Source organism: Pristiophorus japonicus, unplaced genomic scaffold (genome assembly GCF_044704955.1).
Source record: "Pristiophorus japonicus isolate sPriJap1 unplaced genomic scaffold, sPriJap1.hap1 HAP1_SCAFFOLD_353, whole genome shotgun sequence".
NCBI lineage: Eukaryota > Metazoa > Chordata > Chondrichthyes > Pristiophoridae > Pristiophorus > Pristiophorus japonicus.
In genome coordinates this window covers 337,893-350,784 of record NW_027253358.1, presented here as the reverse complement: position 1 = coordinate 350,784, position 12,892 = coordinate 337,893, and the positions used below count along the sequence as shown (strand labels likewise).

The window sequence follows — 12,892 nt, the reverse complement described above, 5'->3', positions numbered from 1 at the left end:
ATTGATCGTATGAGAGTAGTTCTGATCAATGGTGATAATTGACCGTGAGAGTAGTTCTGATCAATGGTGATAATTGATCGTGTGAGAGTAGTTCTGATCAATGGTGATAATTGATCGTATGAGAGTAGTTCTGATCAATGGTGATAATTGATCGTGTGAGAATAGTTCTGATCAATAGTGTTAATTAATCGTGTGAGAGTAGTTCTGATCAATGGTGATAATTGATCGTATGAGAGTAGTTCTGATCAGTGATTATTGATCCTGTGAGAGTAGTTCTGATCAATGGTGATCATTGATTATGCGTGAGTAGTTCTGATCAATGGTGATAATTGATCGTGTGTGAGTAATTCTGATCAATGGTGATAATTGATCGTGTGAGAGTAGTTCTGATCAATGGTGATAATTGATCGTGTGAGTAGTTCTGATCAATGGTGATAATTGATCGTGTGAGAGTAGTTCTGATCAATGGTGATAATTGATCGTATGAGAGTAGTTCTGATCAGTGATTATTGATCCTGTGAGAGTAGTTCTGATCAATGGTGATAATTGATTCTGTGAGTGTAGTTCTGATCAATGGTGATAATTGATTCTGTGAGTGTAGTTCTGATCAATGGTGATAATTGATCGTGAGAGTGTAATTCTGATCATTGATGATAATTGATCGTGTGAGAGTCGTTCTGATCAATGGTGGTAATTGATTGCGTGAGAGTCGTTCTGATTGTGATCGTTGTTCCTGTGAGAATTGTTCTGATCAATGGTGATAATTGATTGTGTGAGTAGTTCTGATCAATGGTGATAATTGATCGTGTGAGAGTAATTCTGATCAATGGTGATAATTGATCGTGTGAGAGTAATTCTGATCAATGGTGATAATTGATCCTGTGTGAGTAGTTCTGATCAATGGTGATAATTGATCGTGTGAGAGGCGTTCTGATCAATGGTGATAATTGATCATGTGGGAGTAGTTCTGATCAATGGTGGTAATTGATCCTGTGAGCGTAGTTCTGATCAATGGTGATAATTGATCGTGTGTGAGTCGTTCTGAGCAATGATAATTGATCGTGTGAGTATTTCTGATCAATCATGATAACTGTATTGCGCATGTTCTCCTGTGTGTTTTATCCTTCACCTTTGATTTCTGTTACAGTCACACTCGAAGCGGGCCATGCTGCAGGCAAGAGTCTTCTCTCTGCTCACCGAAGTTCCTGCTAACTTGATGGAGCAGCTGATCAACCTATATGCAGTGGACAAGGCTGACCCATCCTCGCTGCTTGCTCTGATCAATGATCTGTGCATCAAGGGCAAGTACAAAGAGGTGAGCTGTATCCTGGAATGTGCGGGGTAGCTTGGGGAAATTTTTCTTCAGTTGAGTAGATAGTTTTCCCAAGACACCATTGTCATGTCTCCTTAATATTTAGGCGGCGACTCTCTCAACCAGTCTCCATTACCTTCTTGTAATTAATTCCTTTAAGGGAAAGGTTGAATGATGCCAAGATTGTCTAGTAGATTGATAAATATCTGAAAAATATTCAGAAGAGCCCGCATATTGCAGAGTGTGATAATTTGCACAATTGCTTCTCACAGTTTACAGATGTTCAGTACTATTAGCCCTCTCTCTGGGCTGGACACATGCAGCCAGACAGTCCCCCATTCCTCCTGAGGACGGTGTAGACCCTCTCTCCTCCGATTCGACCCTCCGTCTTTCCCAAAGGAACCTCACTCGTTGCAGCTTGGAGCAGCGTGGATTTTGCAGAGTTAGCCGGGGGAAGCGAGGGGTCGGTCAGGTGTTGCCGAGGGGCACTTCACGGCCACGGCGCGAGATCTGCCCCTTCGGGCGATGCCTGGCAGTTTTGTAAACCTGGTGCGTTTGTCCAACGCACTAACCGACAACATCTGGGTGCCTGGTCGAAAACACTTCAAGTTCCCATTTACCTGCAGGGTTGAATCCAACCAGGAGCTTTGCTGCAGTTCCCCCTCCGGCCTACATCGGCCCACAAATCCATTTCTTGTCGGTGACATTGGCACTTTGTCGCCAGTTTCCCAGTCCCTTTTCAGTGCAAATGATGGAGATAGCCTGGATGTTTGTGGACGATTGGAGAGCGGAGAGCCAAGGGCAGAGCCAGCATACGGAGTGATCTTGCTGCTGGATATTCCCTGACAAGTATCTGAGCGAGCCAAACTGTGCCAGGGAGAATAGGGGATGATTGACAAGGCAGCTCGTGTGTCACGGTCATCTGCTGCACTTCAGGCTGTGAATGGGTGTCTGGCTGCGAGTGAATGAGACTCTCCAGCACTTTCTATACATTCCTGGGAGAAGAAAAGAGTCTGTTGTCACTGGTTGGCTATCGGAGAGGGAGAAGAGGCTATTGTCACATGAGCAGGGCAGCCTGGCAGGCAGGCCATGGTTCACTGCCTCATGATATCGCTGAGTCTGCCGACAATCCACATTCAGGCCTTGTCACTTTTGATTTGAGGGTATCACAATGCAATTAGCTGTGATATTTCATCGGCAGCAGTGGTGACCTCCCTCTAGGCTCAATGCTCAGCATTGTACACTGTCGCTGGGATCGTTAGTCAATGTTACATCACCCTGACCTACCCAACCCTCGGGGGAAGAGAACACCGAGCCTTTCTCATGTCCCTGCTCCTGTCCTGCATTTGTGAGTCGCTGAGAGGAAAAAGGTATCTTAATTTGACCCTGGTGTTTTCTTTGCTGTGATTTTTTTGTGCACTGGGAATTCTATTTGCAAATTTTATTGATAGAACTGGAAAATGTGTCAGTGTGCTGATGGCTGTGGTGTTCTCTGGGACCTGTTGCTGTCCAATCTGTCAGAGCTGGGCATTAACCCATTACACGCTGCAACCCACCCTCTGTCTCTGCTGCTGTGACAATCACATTGTTGGGTTTTGGTGTTACGTTCATTAACCCTTTGAGTACACCATTTTTTGTTACACTTTATTTCATGGAATTAATAGAGGTGTTCAAAATAATGTTTGAAGAGTAAAGAGGGGGAAACTGTTTCCAGTGGCAGGAGGGGCAGTAACCAATGGTCACAGATTTAAGATCATTTTCAAAAGAACCAGAGGCGACATGAGAAGAAGTGATTTTACGCAACGAGTTGTTGTGATCGGGAACGCGCTGCCTGAAAGGGCGGTGGAAGCAAATTCACGAGTAACTTTCAAAGGGAATTTGGATAAATTCTTGAAAAGTAGAAATTTGAGTGGCTGTGGGGAAAGAGCAGGGGAGTGGGACTGAGCTGGCACAGGCACAGTGGGCCAAATGCTCTCCTGTGCTGTGTGTTTCTCTGATTCTAGTCTCGTTCTGCAGAATGGGCCCAGTGATGAGACACAGAAGGTACCTACTGCTCGTGCACCAGGAGAAGCAAAGCTTGTGCAGGTGCTGAGGTGCCCTGGAATGGTTTGCTGGCTGATTCTATGCAAGGTTCTGCATTTGGCTAGTTCTCATTGTGGACTGAGCTATTCAGTACTGACAGAGCAAGGGAGCTGGGCCCACGGGTTCTCTCACCCACCTTATTGCCACCAGCATCAGAGTGCTGGATACAGGTTGCTTGCTGCACGTGCACTTGGAAGGAGACAGAGAACGTCTTGAAGGGGAAAAATTGCTACGCGTCCAGAATATTAACATGGAGCTGTGTTTATATGATAGTTATTTATATATATATATAAATGGGTTTATAAAGCAATCAAATGAGATCAGAATCGGGCAGTACTTTGCCTTGCCATTGGGTAATGGCCCACCAACCATCTATTGGATGATATCAGTGGAATCATTTTGTTTGATAGATGTAGGGTACTGGCATTTGTGTGCAACAACCGCCCCATCTCCAACCTCCCTTTCCTCTCCAGTCCTTGAACGTGCTGTCACCTCCCAAACCCTTGCTCATCTCTTCCAGAACTCATTTGAATTCCACAAATCAAGTTTCTGCCTCTGCCACAGCACTGAAACGGCCCTATGTGATTTGACTGTGACCAAAGTAAGTTATCCCCCCTCGTCCTTCTCGACCTGTCTGCAGCCTTTGACACAGTTGACCACTCCATCCTCCTCCAACACCTCTCCACCATCGTCCAGCTGGGTGGGACTGCACTCGCCCGGTTCCATTCTTATCCATCTAATCGTAGCAAGAGAATCTCCTGCAATGTCTTCCCCGCTTCGTTACCGCTGGTGACCCCCAAGGATCTATCCTTGGCCCCCTCCTATTTCTCATCTACATGTTGCCCCTTGGCGACATCATCCAAAACACAGCGTCAGGCAGAAAGACCTGGGCGTCATTCAGGCTTGTGCTGTAAGTGCCAAGTAACATTCATGCCACAAGTGCCAGGCAATGACTGTCTCCAACAAGAGAGAGCCTAACCACCATTGATATTCAACAGAACTACCATCAGTGAATCCCCCATCAACACCAGAAACAAAACTGGACCAGCCACATAAATCCTGTGGCAACAAGAGCAGGTCAGAGGCTGGGTATTCTGCAGCAAGTGTCTCACCTCCTGACTCCCCAAAGCTTTTCCACCATCGACAAGGCACACATCAGGAGTGTGATGGAATACTCTCCACTTGCCTTGATGAGTGCAGCTCCAACAACAGTTAAGAAGCTTGACACCATCCAGGACAAAGCAGCCGGCTTGATCGGCACCCCATCCACCACCTTCAACATTCACTCCCTCCACCACCGGCGCACCGTGGCTGCAGTGTGCACCATCTACAAGATGCACTGCAGCAACTCGCCAAGGCTTCTTCGGCAGCACCTCCCAAACCTGCGACCTCCACTAGTAGGACAAGGGCAACAGGCGCATGGGAACACCACCACCTCCACGTTCCCCTCCAAGTCACACACCATCCTGACATGAAAATATATTGGCCGTTCCTTCATCGTCACTAGTTCAAATTCCTGGAACTCCCTCCCCAACAGCACTGTGGGAGTACCTTCACCACACGGACTACAGCGGTTCAAGGGCAATTAGGGATGGGCAATAAATGCAGGCTTTGCCAGCGACACCCACATCCCAGGAACGAATTAAAAAATCCACTAAGTTCCTCCCTTGATTTGTTTTCCGGTTCCCGTGTGCCGCTGGTGATTGTTCCTCTTTCTCCACTCTCAATATGGACAGAACTCTTTTAATAAGACTGCCATTTTCTTGTCCAATATACTCTCACCTGCATCTGTCTTTAATGGCCCCACATTCCCCTTCACCAAACTCTTTCTCAATATATTTATAAAAACTGTTACTGTTGGCTGTGATATCCCTCACAAGTTGTTTGCATATTCCCTTTCTGAGCCTCTTATTTATTTCTCTCAACAACAACAACAACTTGTATTTATATAGCACCGTTAATGGTGGAGCGAGTATAATCAGGGACGCCCAGGAGGGCAGAATTAGAGGAGTGCAGACATCTCCGGGGGAGGGGGGGGGCGTTGTGGGGCTGGAGGAGATTAGAGATAGGGAGGGGTGAGGCCATGGAGGGATTTATAAACAAGGATGAGAATTTTGACATTGAGGCATTGCTTAACTGGGAACTAATGTAGGTCAGGGGTGATGGGTGAGCGGGACTCGGTGCGAGTTAAGATATAAGTCAGCGAGCACAGGGGTGATGGGTGAGCGGGACTCGGTGTGAGTTAAGATATAAGTCAGCGAGCACAGGGGTGATGGGTGAGCGGGACTCGGTGCAAGTTAGGACACGGGTCAGCGAGCACAGGGGTGATGGGTGAGCGGGACTTGGTGCGAGTTAGGACACGGGTCAGCGAGCACAGGGGTGATGGGTGAGTGGGACTGGGTGCGAGTTAGGACACGGGTCAGCGAGCACAGGGGTGATGGGTGAGCGGGACTTGGTGCGAGTTAGGATACGGGTCAGCGAGCACAGGGGTGATGGGTGAGGGGGACTTGGTGCGAGTTAGGACATGGGTCAGTGAGTACAGGGGTGATGGGTGAGGGGGACTTGGTGCGAATTAGGACATGGAGGCAGCGAGTTTTGGATCATCTCTAGTTTAAGTAGGGTAGAATGTGGGTCGCCAGCCAGGAGTGCGTTGGAATAGTCAAGTCTAGAGGTAACAATGAGCTAAGGCAAGGGCGGAGACAGGCAATATTATGGAAATGGGCTGTCTTAGTTATGCTGCGGATATGTGGTTGAAAGCTCATTTCAGGGTCAAATGTGACACCAAGGTTGCGAAAATGTGGTTTAGCCTCAGACAAATGTTAAGGAGAAGGATGGAGTCAGTGGCTGGGGAACGGGGGAACAGAGTTTGTGGCGGGGACCGAAAACAATGGCTTCAGTCTTCCCGATATTTAATTGGAGAAAATTTCTGCTCATCCAGAACTGGATATCGGACAAGCAGTCTGACAATTTAGAGACGGTGGAGGGGTCAAGAGAAGTGGTGGTGAGTTGGAGCATTGTCAGGGTACATGTGGAATCTGACATTGTTTTTGGATGATGTCGCCAAGGGGCAACATGTAGATGAGGAATAGGAAGGGCCCAAGAATAGATCCTTGAGGGGTACCAGAGGTAACGATGCGGTAGTGGGTAGAGAAGCCATTGCAGGAGATTCTCTGGCTACGATTAGATAGATAACAAGGGAACCAGGCGAGTGCCGTCTCACCCAGCTGGACGATGGTGGAGAGGTGTTGATGAAGGATGGAGTGGTCAACTGTGTCAAAGGCTGCAGACAGGATGAGGAGGGATAGTTTACCTTTGCCATAGTCGCAAAGGATGTAATTTGTGACTTTGAGAGCCGTTACGGTATGTGGCAGGCACAGAAACCGGATTGGAGAGACTCAGAAATGGAATTCTGGGAAAGATGGGCACGGATTTCGGAGACGACAACACGTTCAAGGACTTTTGAGAGGAAAGGGAGGTTGGAGATGGGCCGTTGCTTGCAAGGATGGAGGAATCGACGGTTGTTTTCTTGACAAGAGGGGTGATGACAGCAGGTTTGAGGGAGAACATAAGAATTAGGAACAGGAGTAGGCCATCTAGCCCCTAGAACCTGCTCCGCCATTCAATAAGACCATGGCTGATCTGGCCGTGGACTCAGCTCCACTTACCCGCCCTCTCCCATAACCCTTAATTCCCTTATTGGTTAAAAATCTATCTATCTGTGATTTGAATACATTCAATGAGCTAGCCTCAACTGCTTCCCTGGGCAGAGAATTCCACAGATTCACAACCCTCTGGGAGAAGAAATTCCTTCTCGACTCGGTTTTAAATTGGCTCCCCCGTATTTTGAGGCTGTGCCCCCTAGTTCTAGTCTCCCCGACCAGTGGAAACAACCTCTCTGCCTCTATCTTGTCTATCCCTTTCATTATTTTAAATGTTTCTATAAGATCACCCCTCATCCTTCTGAACTCCAACAAGTAAAGACCCAGTCTACTCAATCTATCATCATAAGGTAACCCTCTCATCTCCGGAATCAGCCGAGGGGAACAGTACCTGAGGAGAGAACCGTTAACAATGTCGGCTAACATGGGAGCCAGAAAAGGAAGTTGGGTGGTCAGCAGTTTGTTGGGAATAGGGTCGAGGGAGCAGGAAGTGGGTCTCACGGACAGGATGAACTCGGAAAGGTCATGAGGGGAGATCGAAGAGAAACTTGAGAAAGGGGCGAGTTCAGGGCCAGGGCAGGGGGTATACTTAGACGCAGTTTGGCCCGGTGGGCTCGGGGAAGGAAGGGAAGAGGCAGCGGTGGCCGAACCGATGGCCTCAATCTTAGAGACAGAGAAGTCCATGAGCTCCTCACACTTGTTGTCATTGGTGAAGATGGAGACTGGGGGGAGGTGTTTAAGAAGATAGTTAGCAGTGGAGAATAGAAGCCGGGGTTTATTTTTAAATTCCAGAATGATTCTGGAATAGTGAGCAGTTTTGGCAGACGAGAGCAGGACCCGATAATGCTTTATGTGGTCCTGCCAGACCTGGCGGTGAATGGCTAAACCAGTTGTCCGCCACATCTGTTCAAGTCTACATTCCATGGAGTGAAGATCAGGGCTGTACCAGGGGGAACAGCCAAGGTGGGAGAGAGAGTAATGGTTTTAATAGGGACTAGGGCATTAAAGGTGGTGGTGAGGGTGTGATTGAGCAGATCGGTAGCTGCACAAATGGCACGGTGAATGGAGGGCCCAAGGCTGGACAGTTGGGACTCCATGTGCTGTTGTAAGAGAGTTGGTAGAAAGTTTTTTCCAGGGATCGCTTTGTATCACTTTGTTGCTTTTTATAGCTCTTCCACTCCACTGCATTTCCACTTTCCTTTGCATTTGTATATTGTGCGGTTTTCCATTATCTCTGCAGCCACTTCTCTTGACCCAAGGATGTAAGCCATCGGGTCTCGGGGACTTGTCCGCCTTTAGTCCTATTATTTTACCTAGTACGACTTCATTTGTGATAGTGATTGTATTAAGTTACTCCCTCCCTATAGCCCCTTGATTATCCACTATTGGAATATTTTTAGTGTCTTCTACCGTGAAGACCGATACAAAATATTTGTTCAAAGTTTCTGCCATTTCCCCGTTCTCCATTATTAATTCCCCAGTCTCATCCTCAAGGGGACTAACATTTACTTTAGCCACTCTTTTCCTTTTTATGTACCTGTAGAAACTCTTACTATCTGTTTTTATATTTTGTGCTAGTTTACCTTCATAATTTATTTTCCCTCTTTTAATCATATTTTTAGTTGTTTTCTGCTGGCTTTTAAAATTTTCCCAATCCTCCCACTAGTCTTGGCCACATTTATTGCCCATCCCTAACTGCCCTTGAGAAGATGGTGGTGAGCCACCTTCTTGAACCGCTGCAGTCCGTGTGGTGATGGTTCTCCCACAGTGCTGTTAGGGAGGGAGTTCCAGGATTTTGATCCAGCGATGATGAAGGAATGGCGATATGCTTCCAAATCAGGATGGTGTGTGACTTGGAGGGGAACGTGGAGGTGGTGGTGTTCCCATGCGCCTGCTGCCCTTGTCCTTCTAGGCGGTAGAGGTCACTGGTTTGGGAGAAACCTTGGCGAGTTGTTGCAGTGCATCTTGTAGATGGTACACACTGCAGCTACGTTGCGCTGGTGGTGGAGGGAGTGAATGTTGAAGGTGGTGGATGAGGTGCCGATCAAGTGGGCTGCTTTGTCCTGGATGGTGTCGAGCTTCTTGAGTGTTGTTGGAGCTGCAACTCATCCAGACAAGTGGAGAGTATTCCATCACAGTCCTGACTTGTGCCTTGTAGATGGTGGAAAGGCTTTGGCGAGTCAGGAGGTGAGACACTCGCCATAGAATATCCAGCCTCTGACCTGCTCTTGTTGCCACAGTATTTATGTGGCTGGTCCAGTTAAGTTTCTGGTCAATGGTGACCCCCAGGATGTTGACGGTAGGGGAATCGGCGATGGTAATGCCATTGAATGTTAAGGGGCAGTGGTTGGACTCTCGCTTGTTGGAGATAGTCATTGCCTGACACTTGTGTGGTGCGAATGTTACTTTCTACTTATCAGCCCAAGCCTGAGTATCCAGCTCTTGCTGCATGCGGGCATGGACTGCTCCATTATCTGAGGAGTTGTGAATGGAACTGAACACTGTGCTAACATCAGCGAACATCCCCACTTCTGACCTTATGATGGAGGGAAGGTCATTGATGAAGCAGCTGAAGATGGTTGGGCCTCGGACACTGCCCTGAGGAACTCCTGCAGCGATGTCCTGATGCTGGGATGATTGACCTCCAACCATCACAACCATCTTCCTTTGTGCTAGGTATGACTCCAGCCAGTGGAGAGTTTTCCCCTGATTCCCATTGACTTCAGTTTTACTCGGGCTTCATGATGCCAGACTCGGTCAAATGCTGCCTTTATGTCAAGGGCAGTCACTCTCACCTCACCTCTGGAATTCATGTTTGGACCAAGGATGTAATGAGGTCTGGAGCCGTGTGGTCATGGCAGAACCAAAACTGAGCATCAGTGATCAGGTTATTGGTGAGTAAGTGCCACTTGATAACACTGTCGACGACACCTTCCATCACTTTGCTGATGATTGAGAGTAGACTGACGGGGCGGTAATTGGCTGGATTGGATTTTTCCTGCTTTTTGTGGACAGAACATACCTGGGCAGTTTTCCACATTGTTAGGTAGATGCCAGTATTGTAGCTGTACTGGAACAGCTTGGCTAGAGGTGTGGCTAATTCTGGAGCACAAATCTTCAGCACAACAGTCAAGATGTTGTCTGGGCCCATAGCCTTTGCTGTATCCAGTGCGCTCAACCGTTTCTTGATATCACGTGGAGTGCAGCGAATTGACTGAAGACTGGCTTCTGTGATGGTGGGGACCTCAGGAGGAGGCCGATATGGATCATCCACTCAGCACTTCTGGCTGAAGAAGGTTGTAAGTGCTTCAGTCTTGTCATTTTCACTCACATGCTGGGTTCTGCCATCATTGAGGATGAGGATATTCATGGAGCCTCCTCCTCCCGATGGTTATTTAATGGTCCACCACCATTCACGACTGAACGTGGCAGGACTGCAGAGCTTTAATCTGATCCGTTGGTTGTGGGATCGCTTAGCCTTGTCTATAGCATGCTGCTTCTGCTTTTTAGCATACATGTAGTCCATCGAAGCACTGACCACGCTCGACCTGCTCTGTTGGGCGGGCTATGTCGTCCGCATGCCCGACACGAGACTCCCTAAGCAAGCTTTCTACTCGGAACTCCTACAAGGCAAGTGAGCCCCAGGTGGGCAGAGGAAACGTTTCAAGGACACCCTCAAAGCCTCCTTCATAAAATGCAACATTCCCACCGAAATCTGGGAATCCCTGGCCCAAGACCGCCCAAAATGGAGGAAGAGCATCTGAGAGAGCGCTGAGAGCATGCAGAAATCAAGCGCAGGCAATGGAAGAAACGTGCGGCAAACCAGACTCCCCACCCTTTACCTCAACCACTATCTGCCCCACCTGTGACAGACAATGTAATTCCCGTATTGGACCTGAGAACTCACTTTTAGAGTGGAAGCAAGTCTTCCTCGATTTCGAGGGACTGCCTATGATGATGAGTCCTGTGTTGCAGCTTCCCCAGGTTGGCACCTCATTTTCAGGTATGCCTGATGTTGCTCCCGGCATGCTCTTCTACATTCTTCATTGAACCAGGGTTGGTCCCCTGGCTTGATGGTAATGCTAGAGTGAGGGATACGCCAGGCCATGAGGTTACAGATTGTGGTGGAATACAATTCTGCTGCTGCTGATCACTCACAGCGCCTCATTGATGCACAGTTTTGATCTGCTCGATCTGTTCTGAATCTATCCCATTTAGCATGGTGTAGTGCCACACAACACGATGGAGAGTGTCCTCAGTGTGAAGATGGGACTTTGTCTCCGCAATATGCGGTGGTCACTGCTACCAATGCTGTCATGGACAGATGTATCTGCGACAGGTAGGTTGGTGAGGACGAGGTCAAGTAGGTTTTTCCCTCATGTTGGTTCTCTCACCACCTGTCGCAGGCCCAGTCTGTCAGCTGTGTCCTTCGGTCAGCTCGGTCAGTAGTGGTATTACCGAGCCACTCTGGGTGATGGACACTGAAGTCCCCCACTCAGAGTACATTCTGTGCCCTTGCTACTCTCAGTGCTTCTTCCAAGTGGTGTTCAATATGGAGGAGTACTGATTCATCAGCTGAGGGAGGGCGGTAGGTGGTAATCAGCAGGAGGTTTCCTTGCCCATGCTGGACCTAAAGCCATGAGATTTCATGAGGTCCGGAGTCAATGTTGAGGACTCGCAGGGCCACTCCCTCCCGACTGCATACCACTGTGCCACCAACTTTGGTGGGTCTGTCCTGCCGGTGGGACAGGATATACCCAGGGATGGTGCTGGAGGAGTCTGGGACATTGGTTGAAAGGTATGATTCTGTGAGTATGACTGTGTCAGGCTGTTGCTTGACTAGTCTGTGGGACAGCTCTCCCAATTTTGGCACAAGTCCCCAGGTGTTGGTGAGAAGGACTTTGCAGGGCCAGCGAGTGCTGTTGTCGTGTCCGTAGCTGGTGCCGAGGTCGATGCCGGGTGGTCCGTCTGGTTTTATTATTGTTTTTCGCAGCGGTTTGTTACAACTGAGTGGCTTGCTAGGCAATTTCAGAGGGCAGTTCAGAGTCAACCACATTGCTGTGGGTCTGGAGTCACATATGGGCCAGACCGGGTAAGGATGGCAGATTTCCTTCCCTAAAGGACATTCGTGAACCATGTTGCTCTCTGCCCTTTGACCCACGTGCTGCTCTCTGCCCTTTGACCCACGTGCTGCTCTCTGCCCTTTGACCCACGTGCTGCTCTCTGCCCTTTGACCCACGTGCTGCTCTCTGCCCTTTGACCCATGTGTTGCTCCTTATTTCATGCAAGATAAAAATGTGTATCCTCAGACTTGGGTCTAAAGTTGGCCTCTGTAACTTCACTGACTAGTTCTGTGCGATACATCCCAGCAAGGTCGCGTGTCCAACTTTACTCTCAATTTTCTTGGCTGTCATTCCATTGCTAAAAATCTGAGTGTCCAAACTGAAAACATACGTATCATTAATTAATATATGCAGTGAAACCGATGATGTTTCTGTGTGTTCACTCACTTTGTGAAGCATGGCCGGACCTGTGACAATATAATATTGCATCAGGTATTGCCTTTCATGTTAAAACTTGATGGGCTTATGTGTTGAAGTGCAGTGACTGTTTTCATGTGGGATGATGAGGTATCCAGACAATGTTAGACCAGCATTGTCCCACACACAGCACTGAGATGAGGAGAACGACCAGTATCTGATTTCAGTGATGATGGTGAAGGGAGAAATATTGGCCAGGACACCGGGAGAACTCCCTGCTCCACTTCACAAAATGCCGTTGGTTGTTTAGCGTTGAAATCGATAAGCAGACAGGCATGGGTATAACGTCACATCCGAAA

General features: G+C 48.3%; 1 protein-coding gene across 1 annotated transcript in view; it reads left to right on the top strand.

Moving 5' to 3' along the window:
- Positions 1–12,892, top strand: part of LOC139250226 (exonuclease mut-7 homolog) — a 347,320-nt gene that overhangs the window by 246,979 nt on the left and 87,449 nt on the right. Inside the window, exon 9 of the mRNA XM_070872721.1 lies at positions 1,148–1,315. Coding sequence (XP_070728822.1) covers positions 1,148–1,315 — 168 coding nt within the window. The remainder of the gene's footprint in view (positions 1–1,147; positions 1,316–12,892) is intronic.